At 47.6% G+C, this 15,630-nt stretch overlaps 1 protein-coding gene across 1 annotated transcript in view; it reads left to right on the forward strand.

Annotated features, from left to right (window-relative positions):
- Positions 1 to 14,065, forward strand: part of STAB2 (stabilin 2) — a 155,126-nt gene extending 141,061 nt beyond the window's left edge. Inside the window, exons 62-69 of the mRNA XM_082635128.1 lie at positions 354 to 519; positions 665 to 771; positions 3,050 to 3,169; positions 3,956 to 4,096; positions 6,338 to 6,445; positions 7,378 to 7,506; positions 8,490 to 8,606; positions 13,398 to 14,065. Of these exons, the coding sequence (XP_082491254.1) occupies positions 354 to 519; positions 665 to 771; positions 3,050 to 3,169; positions 3,956 to 4,096; positions 6,338 to 6,445; positions 7,378 to 7,506; positions 8,490 to 8,606; positions 13,398 to 13,448 (939 nt within the window). The 3' untranslated portion in view covers positions 13,449 to 14,065. The remainder of the gene's footprint in view (positions 1 to 353; positions 520 to 664; positions 772 to 3,049; positions 3,170 to 3,955; positions 4,097 to 6,337; positions 6,446 to 7,377; positions 7,507 to 8,489; positions 8,607 to 13,397) is intronic.
- The last annotated feature ends 1,565 nt before the right edge of the window (positions 14,066 to 15,630 follow it).

Genomic DNA, 15,630 nt, shown 5'->3' on the forward strand with positions numbered 1-15,630 from the left:
TGACTGATGATCAGTTGCAGTTCTATCAACCCATAAGCAGAAGAATTTGCACCAGGGAAAAATAGCTGATTGCAAATCCTGTCTCGAGAGCAGAGGGAAGAAAGATGAGTGTCAAGGACCCGGGCACCTACAGGAAAGAGAAGGCGCCACTTTCATCCATCCAATGGCTCAGTCAACAAACATGTAATGAACACCTACTATGTTCCAGGCACAGGGGTACAACAGGCAAAATGAGCCATAATTCCGAACTCCATGGAGTTTTCAGTCTGATGGGCGAGTCAGACATTACCCAAAGAACTCCACAACAAATATGAAATCACAGCTGACCCATGGCCACATCTGTGTCCCTACAGGCCAAGTACCACCTCTGCTCAGCAGGCTGGCTGGACAGTGGGCGAGTAGCCTACCCCACATCCTACTCCTCCCAGAACTGCGGCTCTGGTATCATTGGGATAGTGGACTACGGAACAAGAAACAACAAGAGTGAAATGTGGGATGTCTTCTGCTACCGGATGAAAGGTAACGGCCCACACCCCACTTTAGATTCCAGGCCATGCAGCTGCTGGGCAATCCTCAGCCTGGCCAGCCGACCTCCCAGGGTGAGATGGGGCAGCCCAGGCCCCTGCCTCACTGGGGCGGGACCCCGTGTGCTCCTGCCTTCCAGATGTGAACTGCACCTGCAAGGTAGGCTACGTGGGAGATGGCTTCTCATGCAGTGGAAACCTGTTGCAGGTCCTGATGTCCTTCCCCTCGCTCACAAACTTCCTGACGGTATGTACCATGTCTGTTTGCTTCCGCCTCAGGGTGGAGGGGTTGCCTCAAAGCAGGTATTAGAGAGGTGAGTCCTTCAAAGAAGACAGAAGTTCACAGTCATAGTTAAGAGCATGGACACTGACAAAAAAAAAAAAAAAAAGGGACTTCCTGGCGGTCCAGTGGTTAAGACCCCACGCTTCCAATGCAGGGGCCGCGGGTTCAATCCCTAGTCAGGGAACTAAGATCCCACATGCCGTGCGGCGCAGCCAAAAAAAAAAAAAAAAAAAAAAAATCTTGAAAGGGCATGGACACTGAGCCTCACTGCCTGAGTTTGAAGCTTAGGTTTGCCACTTAAGTGAGTTACTTTCCCTTCTGAGCCTCAGTTTGCTCATTTGTAAAATGGAGATGATGATAGCACCAATCTCATAGGGGCACTGTGATAAATAGATGACTTAATATTTGTAAAGTGCTTAGCCCTGTGGCCAGCAGATACAACATGCTATACTGGTATTAGCTGGTATTCTTATCTCTGCTTGCAACTGCAGCAGCTTCGGAGTCGGCCCTGGAGGAGTAAGATGCTTTTTCATCCTTGTGGACAGGGTAGGGCACAGTTAGCTAAGCCTGCCTGCTGGTCACCCAGTGAGCCAAATTCTCCACATGGGGTCAACTTGCATTTTGCACTGCACGTTTTGTTTTTCTTTTCGGCTGCACCATACGGCTTGCGGGATCTTACTTCCCCAACCAGGGATCGAACCCACACCCTCGGCAGTGAAAGCGCAGAGTCCTAACCACTGGACCACCAGGGAATTCCTGCACTGCACTTAAAGTCACTTTAATATTCTACAAGTCACGTCCAGTGAAGAGAAAGCCCCTGTTAGAGAAGGAATTGGTGTTGACTGATGAAAGAACTGAGCTAATAATGTTAATAACAATAGCTAAAATTTCTTGAGCACTTCCTTCACACGGGGCATTGTACTGAGCCCTTTCAGGGCACTTTTCACTTGGTTCATAGAACATAAGCTCCATAAGGGAAAGGATTTTCTCTGCCTTGTGGCTGGCATATAGTAGGTGCTCAATAAATACTTGCTAGAAGGAATAAATCCTTATGCAACCTTATGAAGTCACTTCTGCTGTTATTCCCATTTTGCAGATAAAGAAACTGAGGCTTAGCAAGGTCAAGGACACAGCCAAGGAGAGGGGACTGAGCATAAGTATAGGGCTTGTAGGAGCAGGGCAGAAGCTAAACCAAGGACCCCACAATGGCGAGCCTTTTTCCACAGACCAAAGGTATCCACCTAACTCGTCTAAAAAATCAGGGTTACTGTAAATACTCTAAAGGTAAACACCCAAACCAATATTTGTGCTGCATGGGAGCTTGGCTTGTGACAGCATCTCAGAGAAAAGAGGTGTAGAACAAAACTCACTGGCTATGTGCCCTTCAGCAAATTATCTTCTCTGGGTGTCAGTAGTGCTCTCTGCACAACGACAAAGCTGAACTGGGTAGTGTGACTTTTTAAAATTTGTTCAGTGAGTATTTATTGAGTACTTACAAAGTGCTTCAGATATATCAGTCAACAAAATAGACAAACAATAAACAGAATAGATAAGTAAATAGTATTGAAAGCTAGAAGATGATCTAGGCTATGGGGGAGTGGGGAGGGTAAGGGGAACCACAGGCTTCCCATTTTGCATACAGTGAGGAGGAAAGACCTTAGTGAGAAGGTGACATGTGAGTAAAGTGTGAACACAAGAGAGGAAGTTAACCATGCAGATTTGGAGGAAGAATATTCCAGGCAGAAGGAACAACCAGGCAAAGGATGAAAGGCAGGAGAGTGCTGGGCAAGCTTGAGGAACGTCAGGGAGGCCAGCGTGGCTGGAACAGAGTGAGCTAGAGGACAGCCGGGCACGGGGTCAGAGGAGCAAGAGTCCAGATGGTTTGGGCCTCATGAGCCATTGTAAGGACTTCGGCTTTTCCTCTGGGTGAAGTGGGGGCCCTTGCAGGGTTTTGACAAAAGGAGACTCAAGATTTCACTTAACGTTTCAAAGACTACACGGGCTGTCGTGTTGAGAATGGCCTGTGATCTGGCTATGACTCGGGACCATAGGATTTATCGAGGAAAGGAAAAATCCTCCTAAAATTTTCTCAAGGGGCAGTCAGAAGGAAGAGCAGACAAGTGGCAGCCTCAGTTGGGACGATCATCAGGAACATTCCCAGAGGGGTGATGCTATCCTCTCCAGCCACCCCAGTCCCTGCACACCAGGCTGAGCCATCTGACCACCTCCTTCCTCTCCCCAGGAAGTGCTGGCCTATTCCAACAGCTCAGCCAGAGGCCGGGCATTTCTGAAGCACCTGACTGACCTGTCGATCCGAAGCACCCTCTTTGTGCCACAGGACAGTGGGCTGGGGGAAAATGAGGTGAGTTGGGTTCCTGATGTCTGTGCTTTAGACTAGCGCTTCTAGACAGTATCAGTTATCAATCACCACAATAGTGCAATGCTACAAACGATCCCCAAATGCAGTGGCTACACATTTATTTAGCTCCAGCATCTGTAGATCAGCTGCCAGTTCTTCCGGGCGAGGCCAGGCATGCTCATGTGTCTCAACTGGGCTGGCCGTCAGGTTATCTAGGCTGGCTTGTCTGGGGTTCTGCTCTGCAGGGCTCTCATCCTCCAGCAGGCTAGCCCGGGCCTGTGGTGAGAGCAAGCCCAGTCCTGCCAGTGCTTTCTAAGCCCCTATCTGGTCACATTTGCTAATAGGCCACTGGCCCAACAGGTCACGTGGCTGAGCCCAAAGTCAGAGTGGGAGGCCCTCAGATTATGTGGTAAAGGGCAAGGATACAGGGACGGGTGAAGAACCTGGGTCATGGATGCAACTGATCTACTGCATCAACCTTTTTCATGTCACGGCACACAGAGGAACCGGCAGTGTTTCTTCAGCCCACCCACGGGCTCTGACAGCCCAAACCCCGCTGAGGGCTGAGAGAAGCAATACCTCTGCTCGCTTGTTACCCATTCAAGACCCATTCCTCCCAGGACACCACTGGGAAGCTCTGCTTAGACCATAAAAATGACATTCAAAGTAGAGGCAGAAAAACCAAGGCTTTGCGAAGTGATTTTTTTCCCTGGGTCATCCTTGTCCTTAAAAAGAGAAAATATTGCTTGGCCTTTAAAGACCATTCTTGTGTCTCTTCTTTCCTCTCAGACTCTGTCTGGGCGGGACATCGAGCACCATCTCACCAATGTCAGCATCTTTTTTTACAATGACCTTGTCAACGGTACCATCCTGCACACTAGGCTGGGAAGCCAGCTGCTCATCACTTCCAGCCAGGACCAGCGCCAACTGGTATGAAAAGTCTTCTGGGCTTATAGGGAGAAGTGGAGATAATATAGGCCAAGCTCCTAGCAGACAGTAGGTGCTTAATAGATGGCAACTCTTAGAATGTGAAAGTAAACTCCAAAGCTGCAGCTAGCGGTACTCGCTGCACACCAGAACACACCACGCTGTCAGGCAGCCCCTACCCTTTGGGAAATAAGCCATTGGTGACCGCCAGCCCCAGAAGCTGGTAATGAGGAACTATACACGAAACCATTTTAAAGCAGTCTGATTCTCTGCCCTTATTTCTGTCAGATTGCCAGCCTATCCTGGGTGTTAACATGTGAGCCTTCAAGTCAAATGACCGTAGTATGAAAACCAGTTCTGCCACTCACTAGCTCTAGGAACTTAGACAAGTTACCTAACTTCTCAGGGTCCCAATTTCCTCATCTGAAACATAGGGATGTTGGTGATGTGTTAATGATGTTGATGATGATGGTGGTGGTGGTAGCGGTGATGATGATTATGATGGTGGTAACAGTGACATTATTTTGATAATGGTGATGTTGTTAATGATGGTGGTGTGTTGATGTTGATGATGATGGTGGTGGTGGTGATGATTATTTTGATGATGATGATGGATGATGGTGGGGGTGATAGTGGTGGCAGTGATATTAGAAGTAGTGATAGTGGTGGTGATGGGACCATGACAACCATGATGTTCAAATCATAGGCTTTAAACAAATTGTTTTTAATCGAAGTATAGTTGATTTACAATGTTGTGTTAGTTTTAGGAGTACAGCAAAATGATTCAGTTATATATATATTCAACTATATATATATTTTTTCAGATTCTTTTCCCATATAGGTTATTACAAAATATTGACTAGAGTTCCCTGTGCTATATAGTAGGTCCTTGTTAATTATCTATTTTATATAGAGTATATCTGTTAATCCTATACTCCTAATATATCCCTCCTCCCTACCTTTCCCCTGCGTTAACCATAAGTTTGTTTTCTATGTCTGTGAGTCTGTTTCTGTTTCATAAATAAATCATTTGTATCATTTTTTTAGATTCCACATATAAGTGATACATATGATAAAATTTGTCTTTCTGCCTTAGTGTGATAATCTCTAGGTCCATCCACGTTGCTGCAAATGGCATTATTTCATTTTTTTATGGCTGAGTAATACTGTCTTGTTTCTATGCACCACATCTTCTTTATCCATTCATCTGTCAATGGACATTTAGGTTGCTTCCATGTCTTGGCTATTGTAAATAGTGCTGTAAATAGGGGTGCGTGTATCTTTTCGAATTGTGGTTTTCTCCAGATATATGCCCAGGAGTGGGATTGCTGGGTCATATGGTAGTTCTATTTTTAGTTTTTTAAGGAACCTCCATACTGTTCTCCATAGTGGCTGCACCAATTCACATTCCCACCAGCACTGTAGGAGGGCTCCCTTTTCTCCACACCCTCTCCAGCATTTATTACTTGTAGACTTTTTGATGACGGCCATTCTGACTGTTGTGAGGTGATACCTCATCGCACTTTTGTCAGATCATAGGCTTTTATGGAGATTCGGTGATTCAAGTCTTTTGACGTGTGATAATAGTGTCTGACATGTAGCAAGGGCTAAATGAATTATTTTTAATTTTTACCTAATAAATGATCTTTATTACCGACGATCAGTAGTTTAGACCAGTGCTTCTCAAACTTTACTATGCATTTTAATCACCTACGGGTTTGTTAAAATGCATGTTGTAATTCAGTGGGTGGGCTGTGCGGCCTCAGGTTCTGCACCTCTAAGGCACTCAGGTGACTGCCCACGCCATAAGCCAGTGGAGCACACTTAGATTAGCAAGGAATTGGATCACTTAAAATCCCTTTCCAACAGTGTGGTGTGATGTTCACAGCAGTGGATCTGGAATCCAGAGGCATGGGATTTGCCACCTACGACCTGGGTGATCTTGGACATACCGTTTTCCTTCTGAACTCTCATCTGTTAAACAAGCGGGCTGGACAGAATGACCTCCTGGGGTCTCTGCAGCTCTTAGGTCAGCTTATTGGCACAAGAGCTACTAATGTGTTTTGGGCTGTCCAGAGGGTGAGCGCAAGTCCTATGCTACCTGTCAAGTGAGGACTGGCCTGAAGCCCAGGCGCCAGGACCTCGGGGAAACTGGACAACTTTCCTCCATGAAAGGGCTGCCCACATGGAGAGTAGGAGTCAGGTGGTCAGAGATCTCCACCAGCCTCTTCTCATCTCCCCTAGGAGACCAGGTTCGTTGATGGAAGAGCCATTCTGCAGTGGGACATCTTTGCCTCCAATGGGATTATTCATGTCATTTCCAGGCCTTTGAAAGCACCTCCCACCCCAGTGGTGAGTATCCAGGGTTCCTGGTGAGGGTCCAGGGGGAACCCCAATGTCCACTCCCCAAGAAGCAAACTACTCCTGGAAGCCCTGTCCACCCCTCCTCAGGATACTGGAGGCGCCTCCCCCATCCACGGCAGCTGGCCTCGGGGATGCCGGGCCCTGTTGCATCCCACCCCCACTCCAGTGCGTTAGCAACATAACACCTGTCACCATCAATATCTGTTGAATGAAAAGGGCAGGATGGGCCAATGGAGAAACCACTGGAAAGGGAGTGAAAATCCTGAGCATCTCCACTTCATAACCGTGTGACCTTAGACAAGCCCCAGAACATCACTGAGCCCCATTTTTCTTATCTGCAAAATCGAGGTCATAATGCCTTCCTCCCTGGGTTCTTGGGAGGGCGAGTTAATATAAAATAATGAAGACAGTCCCTGGCACATAGTACATGCTATATAAGAGTTGGTCGGCTGTGGTTGGGTGGTGGTGGTGATGTTAGTATTCTAACTTGGTTCTAAAAGTATGAGGGAGGGGCGAGCACAGCTGGCTGCTGGGAAGTTCCACAGCATAGCGGTTAAGCACGTAAGTTCCAAAGCCAGGCTGGCTTCCAAAGCCCACCTCTACCACTCACAGGCTGTGTGATATTGGGCAAGTGCTTACCCGCTCTGTGTCTCCGTTCCCCCATATGAAAGTGGAAACAATAAAAACTGTTCTTATCTCTTTGTGTTATTATACATTTAAATGGATTATTTTGTGTAAGGGGGCTTAGAACAGACCCTGGAAATAGTAAGGGCTAGATACACGTTAACAATTTTATTATTTTTATCCCAACTGGTACCAAGATGCCTCAGGCCAGCCAGAATGGGGTAGGCTCCAGAAAGCACACCTCTTTGGGGAAGTCACCAGATTTGAGTACCAACTGCTCCCCTTTCTGTGTTCAGACTTCAAGCCACGCTGGCTTGGGAACGGGGATGTTCTTTGCCATCATCCTGGTCATCGGAGCCATCGCTTTGGCTGCATATTCTTACTTTCGATTAAACCGGAGAACAATTGGCTTCCAGCATTTTGAGGTAAGACGGAGAAAAATGGGAACATGGGCATGGGGGTCGTCTCTGAAACCCAGCCCCTGGCTCTGGGCTGCTTCAGAGAGCTCACCGGCAGCTGGGTGCCTGGCACACACTCACCGTCTCCTGGGTGGGGCCTCTGCCCCTAAGGGAGCAGCAGTGGCAGCTCCAAGGCCCTCTTCCTGGCCGAGACAGGATACGGAGGAGGGTGATGGGCTGCCAATGGCCTTTCGTGCCAGGGGTCTGGCTTGGAGGCAAATTCACCAGGGGCCCAGGAGGCCACTCACCTTGGAGGATTCACAAGACAGGCACCCACCAGGATGGATCTGAGCTTCAAGGCTGACTCTGAGGGTGGGGACAGGGTAGGGACCTACACAGCCAGAGGCCTCACGCCACAGCCAGCGAAACACATTGGCCCTCTTTGTACTGTCGAACCCACATCCAGGTGAGCGGGTCTTGGCTGATTGTGGGGTGACCCTGGGGAGACACTGCAGACCAGGTTTACCAGCAGCCCCAAGCAGTAGGTCATTTCCTTCTGGCAGATAACCTGCATATTTATCAGCACCATATACATGATTTATAAAACATCACATCTAGCAAAAGTGCACGTGCTGTATGATTCCTTTTATATTAAGTTCAAGGACAGGCAAAAACCACTCCAGGTGACAGGAGTCAGAATAGCAGTTACCCTGGGTGGGACCAGATATTGGCGGGCGAGGGGCATGAGGGCACCTCCTGGGGGGGATGGAGATGCCCTATATGCTGACTTGGGTGGTGGTCATACCTGGGGGAACGTATTAAGAAGTCATTGAACTGAACATTTAAGATTGGTGCATGATATTATATGTACGTCAGATCTCAATAAAAGGAAAAGGAAAAAGCTCCTGGAGGTGGGCGGGGGGTGGCTTGCTTTACCCCCCAGTTTTGATGAGACACTCCTGCCTCGGGGACTTGGTGGTGCTCAGCCCTGTGCTTGTCTTTCCGAGCAGTCAGAAGAGGATATCGACGTGGCAGCTCTTGGCAAGCAGCAGCCCGAGAATATCTCGAACCCCATGTACGAGAACACAGCCTCAGCAACCCCAGAACCTTCCTACGACCCCTTCATGGTGAGTGTGTGTTTTCATCTAGGAACAGGTTCAGCTGGGGTGCGGGGGAACAATGTCTTTCAGCAAATCTCAGTGGAAAGCTCTGCACCAAGAAATCTCACTACTAGAACGTGTCTCCCGGCAACAAGCCTAAAATCGAGTGTTGTGAGCTGGGTGAAGCCATGTAGTTGTGCCGCATTCTGAGCTCTCCTGGGTGAACGGCAGAGGCGTCCAACAGTTGGAGGCAGGGGAGAACTAGGGGTTGCCCAACCCCTACCCCGTGACCAGGTGAGAGGTCACAAGGAGAAGAAACCTTGGGCCAAATTCTGCCACAAACATTGATGAGGTGGCAGGCGCAAAGTTAAGACATGAAACTGCTTCCACGTTTACACTGTTGTCCAGGATTCTTCTGCCTGTTGTCAGAGCTGCTGCTTTAGGAGCTACGTTTCTTTGATAAGGTCTTTTATATCTAGGGGAGCATATTCTGCTCTGGTCTTCCAGGAAAGGACCACTTGTTTCTAGAGTTAGTGACGCTTGAGCGTAGACGGAACCTCCACTGACGTTAACCCCACGGCAGGGCACCCCATTCACACTGCATGTGGAAGATACCGCCCTGCCTGTAATTTATTACCAGGTCTAGACTGAGAAGCTAGGAGGGAGATAAGAGAAAATGTATATTGGTCTCTGCCCCAGAGCTCATAAACCCTTGTAATTTCCTAAGTGATAAGAACAGTAGGGGCATCTTCTGTTCTGATGAGGAGCTTCTGGGTGGCTCCTGGATGGGGGCTGGTCCAGAAAGACCAAGCCATGATTAGAAGGTTGGAATTCTCAGCCCCACCCTTCACCCTTAAAAGAGGAGAGAGGGGCTAGAAACAGAGCTAATAATCATACCCAATCATACCCATGTGAGGAAGCCTCCAAAAAATCCCTTTGTGTGTGTGTATCTATTGTAGATTTTTGGTTTGTGGTTACCATGAGGTTTTGATATAGCAGTCTATATATAAACAAGATTGTTTTAAGTTGCTGGTCTTTTAATTTAAATGCATTTCCCGTATCCTGCATTTGTACTCTCCTCTTCTCATAATTGCTGGTTTTGATAATCATATTTGTAGGCAGATGATTTCCTACCTTTACTGTATGTTTGCCTTTACTGGTGAGCTTTTCCATTCATAATTTTCTTGTTTCTAGTTGTGGCCTTTTCTTTTCCATTTAGAGATATTCCTTTAGCATTTGTTGCAAAGCTGGTCTGGTGGTGCTGAATACTCTTAGCTTTTGCTTGTCTGTAAAGCTTTTAATTTCTCCATCAAATCTGAATGAGCTCCTTGCTGGGTAGAGTAATCTTGGTTGTAGGTTCTTCCCTTTCATCACTTTAAGTGTATCATGCCACTCCCTTCTGGCCTGAAGAGTTTCTGCTAAGAAATCAGCTGATAACCTTACGGGGATTCCTTTGTATATTATTTGTTGCTTTTAATATTTTTTCTTTGTCTTTAATTTTTGTCAATTTGATTACTATGTGTATCGGCATGTTCCTCCTTGGGTTTATCCTGTATGGGACTCTCTGTACTTCCTGGACTTGGGTGACTGTTCCCTTTCCCATGTTAGGGAATTTTTCAGCTATTATCTCTTCCAATATTTTCTCAGGTCCTTTCTCTCTCTCTTCTTCTTCCTCTGGGACCCCATAATGCAAATGTTGGTGCATTTAATGTTGTCCCAGAGGTCTCTTAGACTGTCCTCATTTCTTTTCATTTTTCTTAATTTTGTTCTGCAGCAGTGATTTCCACCACTCTCTCCTCCAGGTCACTTATTCATTCTTCTACCTCAGTTATTCTGCTATTGATTCCTCCTAGTGTATATCTCATTGCAGTTATTGTATTGTTCATCTCTGTTTGTTCGTTCTTTAGTTCTTCTAGGTCCTTGTTAAACATTTCTTGTATCTTCTCAATCTTTGCCTCCATTCTTTTTCTGAGATCGTGGATCATCTTTACTATTATTCTTCTGAATTCTTTTTCAGGTCGATTGCCTCTCTCCACTTCTCGTAATTGTTCTTCTGGGGTTTTATCTTGTTCCTTCATCTGGGACATATTCCTCTGCTCGCATTTTGTCTTACTTTGTGTGATTGCTGTTTCCATTCCGCAGGCTGCAGGGTTGTAGTTCTTCTTGCTTCTGCTGCCTGCCCCCTGGTGGGTGAGGCTGTGCAGGCTTCCTGGTGGGAGGGACTGGTTCCTGCCTACTGGTGGGTGGAGCTGGGTCTTGTCCCACTGGTGGCTGCGGCCATGTCAAAGGGTGTGTTTATCAGGCAGCTGTGCACTCAGGAAGGCTTTAAGCAGCCTGTCTGCTGATGGGTGGGGCTGTATTCCCACCCTCTGGGTTGTCGGGCCAGAGGCATCCCAGCACTGGAGCTTACAGGCTGTTGGGTGGCGCCACGTCTTGGTTGAGAAAATGGCGGCCTCCAAGAGGGCTCCCATCAATGAATACTCCCTAGAACTACCACCGCCAGTATCTTGTCCCCACAGTGAGCCACAGCCGCCTCCCACCTCCTCAGGAGACCCTCCAATACCAGAAGGTAGGTCTGGCCCAGGCGCCTATGAGGTCACGGCTTTTTCCCCTGGGTCCTGTGTGCACCCTCCAAGCATGGAGTTTGTTTCCCCCAGTCCTGTGGAATTCCTGCGATCAAACCCTGCGGGGCTTCAAAGCCAGGTTCTCTGGGGGCTCCTCCTCCCATTGCCAGACCCCCAGGCTGGGGAGCCTGATGTGGGGCTCAGAACTTTCACTCCTGTGAGAGAACCTCTGCTATATAATTATATTCCAGTTTGTGGTTCACCCACCCGGCAGGTAGGGGATTTGATTTTATCACAATTGTGCCCCTCCTACCATCTCACTGTGGCTTCTTCTTTGTCTTTGGACATAGGATATCTTTTTTGGTAGGTTCCAGTGGTTTTTTTGTCAATGGTTGTTCAGCAGTTAGTTGCAATTTGGGTGTTTTCATAAGAGGAGGTGAGCTCACATCCTTCTACTCCCATCATCATCCATAAAGACCCAAGAGGAGGGGATTCAGAGAGCTTACACGGTGGTGAACACATCCACATTTGGGAGGGTGACGCACCCCGACTCCACGGGACAGGAGCTATACTGGATTTCTGTACGTTGGCACTGAAGCATTACAGGACTTTACTGCACCATTGTGAGCATGCAGAGTGCAGCACTTGTTACTAGTTTTCTGCAGTGAACCAAATGCAAATGTCCCATAGTTCTTAGTGCCTGTGGTAGCAGATTTAATATGTCTGCAATACTGAAAAATAACCAGATCATAAATCTTGTTTTTTCAATCAAACCCACGTAAAAGTTTCCAGTCCAAATTGCAAGGGCAAGTTCAGCTAAACTGCATCTACTAATAGTCTATTTCTGTAAGCCTTGTGATATTGAAATCAACCTCATTTTAAAAGCAAGGGGGGAAAATTACACATCCTGTTCAGTGCTCTCCATGCCTTCTCAGCTGTCTGGCCTCTTCTCAGGGTTCCATGAGCCCCGTGCATGAAAGACTCACCAGAGGCAGGTGAGAGAGTATCCCAGATGCAGGGTTCAGCTCAACCCTTCTCATTCAACCAGGTGGCAAAAATGTTCCAGTTATGGGAATCCCAAGCTGAGGATACCAGCCCCAAGTGTGCTAGATTCTCATGCCTTTTATACTGAGGGAGCGGGCATTGCCTATAGACCATCTGGAGTCAATCTAGACAGCATCAACATTCATGATGCGAATTAACAAAACTTCAGTGCTGATCAGGGCCACAGACAGCAGACGGTTCAGAGTGGCTGCCTCTGGACTGTGGCTTCTGATTAGACCCTAGTTCAGGATGAATTTTCAACTGGAAAGTTTTTTTTGTAATCAGAGTAACAGCCACCTTTTGTGGGGTGCTTTTTTAATCTTCCTTAATGTAGATCTAATTTAATCCTCACACCTCCCTGTCAGGTAAATATTACTAGGATTCTTTATAGATGAGAAAACTACAGCACAGTTCAAATGATTTGTCCAGGACCACACACCTTCAAACAGCAGAGACTGCACCCAGAACGGGGCCCTAACCTCCATGCCATGAGCCGTGGGACGGCAGTGTGAAGCCATGCTCGCTCCCAACACGTGTGTCCACGGGGCACTGGGGGAAGAATCATGTTTTAGGCTGTAGAGGAGGAAGAAGTTTTCCTTGACCCTCCTAAGATCCCTAGCTGGGCCTGAAAAGTAAACTGATAAAGACAGACTCACAGGACAAAAGCATGTACATTTTTTTGAATGTTTACCTGTACGTGGGAGCCTTCAGGAGAAAACAAAGACCCAAAGGAGGGACCAGAAGAGGAAGCTTTTGTACCTTTTAGACAATAGATGATGTGTGAGGAATTGACAAGAGAAAGAGGTGTGGGGCTAGGGGTAGTGAATGGTGAAGTCACTAGGAAGATAAGGGTTAGTGAACAAGGTTTGTTTGTACAGATTTCAGTCCCCCAATTCCCCATCTGGGGTGGTGTCTTCTTTCCTCCTGGTACAGGGAGGGCATCTTTCACATGGGAATTCTGTTACCTGTTTCAGGAAAGAAAGGCAAGGGGGTAGGGCAAGGGCGTCGGAGTGACCTTCCTGCTTCTGCCATTTTGTAAAAATTCCTTCAGTTTAAGACATTGAATGTGCCAAGGTGCTTTGTTTGGGGGTAGCGTGTCCTGAACCCCATCAAGGCCTCAGACCAGTAGCCATAAGAATGCCCGACCCGGAAGGATTCACAAGCAGAAGGCCTGCACCCTCTGCGTGGCTCACAGACCTCTCATTTCCAGGACCCTGAAGACCAGCAGCTGGACAGCACTGACCCCCTGGGGGCACTGTGAGGGCCAGACCTGCCCCAACCAGACATCACCCGCCGCCACCTGGGCCCCTGGCACTGCCTCAGAAAGGCCGTCAACTGTGAATCCTCAGCCCCAGTTGCCTGTGGGAAATGTAAGGTCCTTTAACATTTCAAAGTATGAAACACTCAAGCCGTACCTCATTTCTTTGGTTGATCTGGGGGATTATTCTGTTTCTGTGGGTGAGGGACCATGTTAAATCCACCCACCAACCCACGGAGACTGCTCCTTCCCTCTCTTCTGTCCTTCCCGTGTACCTTTAGTGGCCAACACTCTAGTGACCTTGTCTTATTTCCCTATTAGACTGTAAGCTCCCAAAGGCAGGGACCTCCCTCATTCGTCTTTATATCTCAGCACCCAGAACAGTGTCTGGCACGTGAAATGTGCTGACATACTGGTTACGGAATAGAAATAAAGTCAATGGAACAAATCCAGTGTTTTGGGAAACAAAACGACTGTTCGCCACAGGAGGGGTCAAACTTTGAAGGTAAAACCAACTTGTTTGGGCTTCTTAGGGCCTTTTCAATTAGCCAACATCTGCCTTACGAACGCTTCTTTCTTAATTCTGTTTTGTTTGCTTGTGTGAAGAAGACATGAGAACCACATTGAGATACCACTTCACACTCACTAGGATGGCCATCCTCAAAACCACAGACAATAACAAGTACTGGCGAGGATGTGGAGAGATTGGATCCGTCCTAATTTGCTGGTGGGAATGTAAAATGGTGCCCCCACTGTGGAAGACAGTTTGGCAGTTCCTCAAAAAGTTAAACACAGAATTAAAGTGTGATCCAGAAATTCCACTCCTAGGTACAGACCCAAGAGAAATGAAAACATGTCCACACAACAAATTACAGAGGTAGGTACATAGTAGCATTAGTCATAACAGCCAAAACGTGGAAACAACCCAAATGTCTACCCACTTATGAATGGATAACCAGTGTGTCTAGCCACACCACGAAATAGCATTTCACCCTAAAAGGGAACTAAGTACTGATACACGCAACACCACGATGAACCCTGAAAACATGATGCTCAGTGAAAGAAACCAGACACAAAAGACCACATGCCGTATGATTCTATCGACATGGAAATGTCCAGAATCGGCAAATTCATAGAGACAGAAAGGTGAGTGAGTGGTTGCCAGCTAGGGACTGGGGTGACTGCTAAGAGGTATGGGGTTTCTTCTGGGGGTATGAAAATGTTCTGGAATTTTACACAAGTGATGTGTAGGCTCAGGCCACTCCTTCACCGTGCAGGACTCCGCAAGGCAGGATGTCCACCACACCCTCAAAAGGCCCAAAGTGGCCTCGCCATTACTGTGACAACTGGGCACCCTCCAGCCCACCCACCACCCACTTCCAAGCTGTCCCTGGGGGTAGCACTGGCCATGCTCCAGAGCCATTGCTGGGGATGGAGAAGCCCTGCTCTGGGCTGAGCAGACCTCAGACTCTCCTCTCCGTCGCCCTCGCAACCCAAACAGCTTTGTTCCACATCATCAGGGTTTTTGCTGAGCCAAGTCCAAAGTCCAGAAGCCCCAGGGTCTCAGAAGCTTTCTCACAACTCTAGGAAAGGGAAGAAGCCCCTGCGGCAGGCCCAGGAACAACTCACCACCTCCTCTCGGACAACGTGCCGTGATGAGGGCAACGCCAGGTCTCCAGAAACTCGCTCTCCAAAGGAACGTGGGACCGATTCGCTACTGAGTCCACCAACTCTACTATCAGAGGGACAGAAAGGCACGTGATTAAGAGGAAAAACAGCAGGTATCCGTGGGAGGAGTGAATGAGATGAAGTTCCTGGCACAACGAGAGGTCAAGGACATTAAGCTGAAACACACACAATTCAGGTTTTTTAGAAGGCTCTTCAAAATATAAATTTATCCAAAACCCAGCAGTGAACTGACTTCACAGCATGCACTCCTAATTCAGTATTATTCAGTATTTTCTTCCCTTAAAAACATTGCTTCCAATTTCCAGCTTTCCTGGTAATTTGACTGCAGACAAACAGGTGGCTCACTGTCATCTCCTTGTTCTCAAGGATGGAGCAGTCTGTGAGAGACAGAAATTCCAGGTGGGTTATCTGCTGCCCACCTAAGGCCAAACGCATACCAGTTTTCCTTCCGTGGCTTAATTACATGGTCCTCAAGCTCTGAAAACAAGCAAGTGTG

This window comes from Mesoplodon mirus, assembly GCF_964341445.2.
Source record: "Mesoplodon mirus genome assembly, chromosome: 11".
Taxonomy (NCBI): domain Eukaryota; kingdom Metazoa; phylum Chordata; class Mammalia; order Artiodactyla; family Ziphiidae; genus Mesoplodon; species Mesoplodon mirus.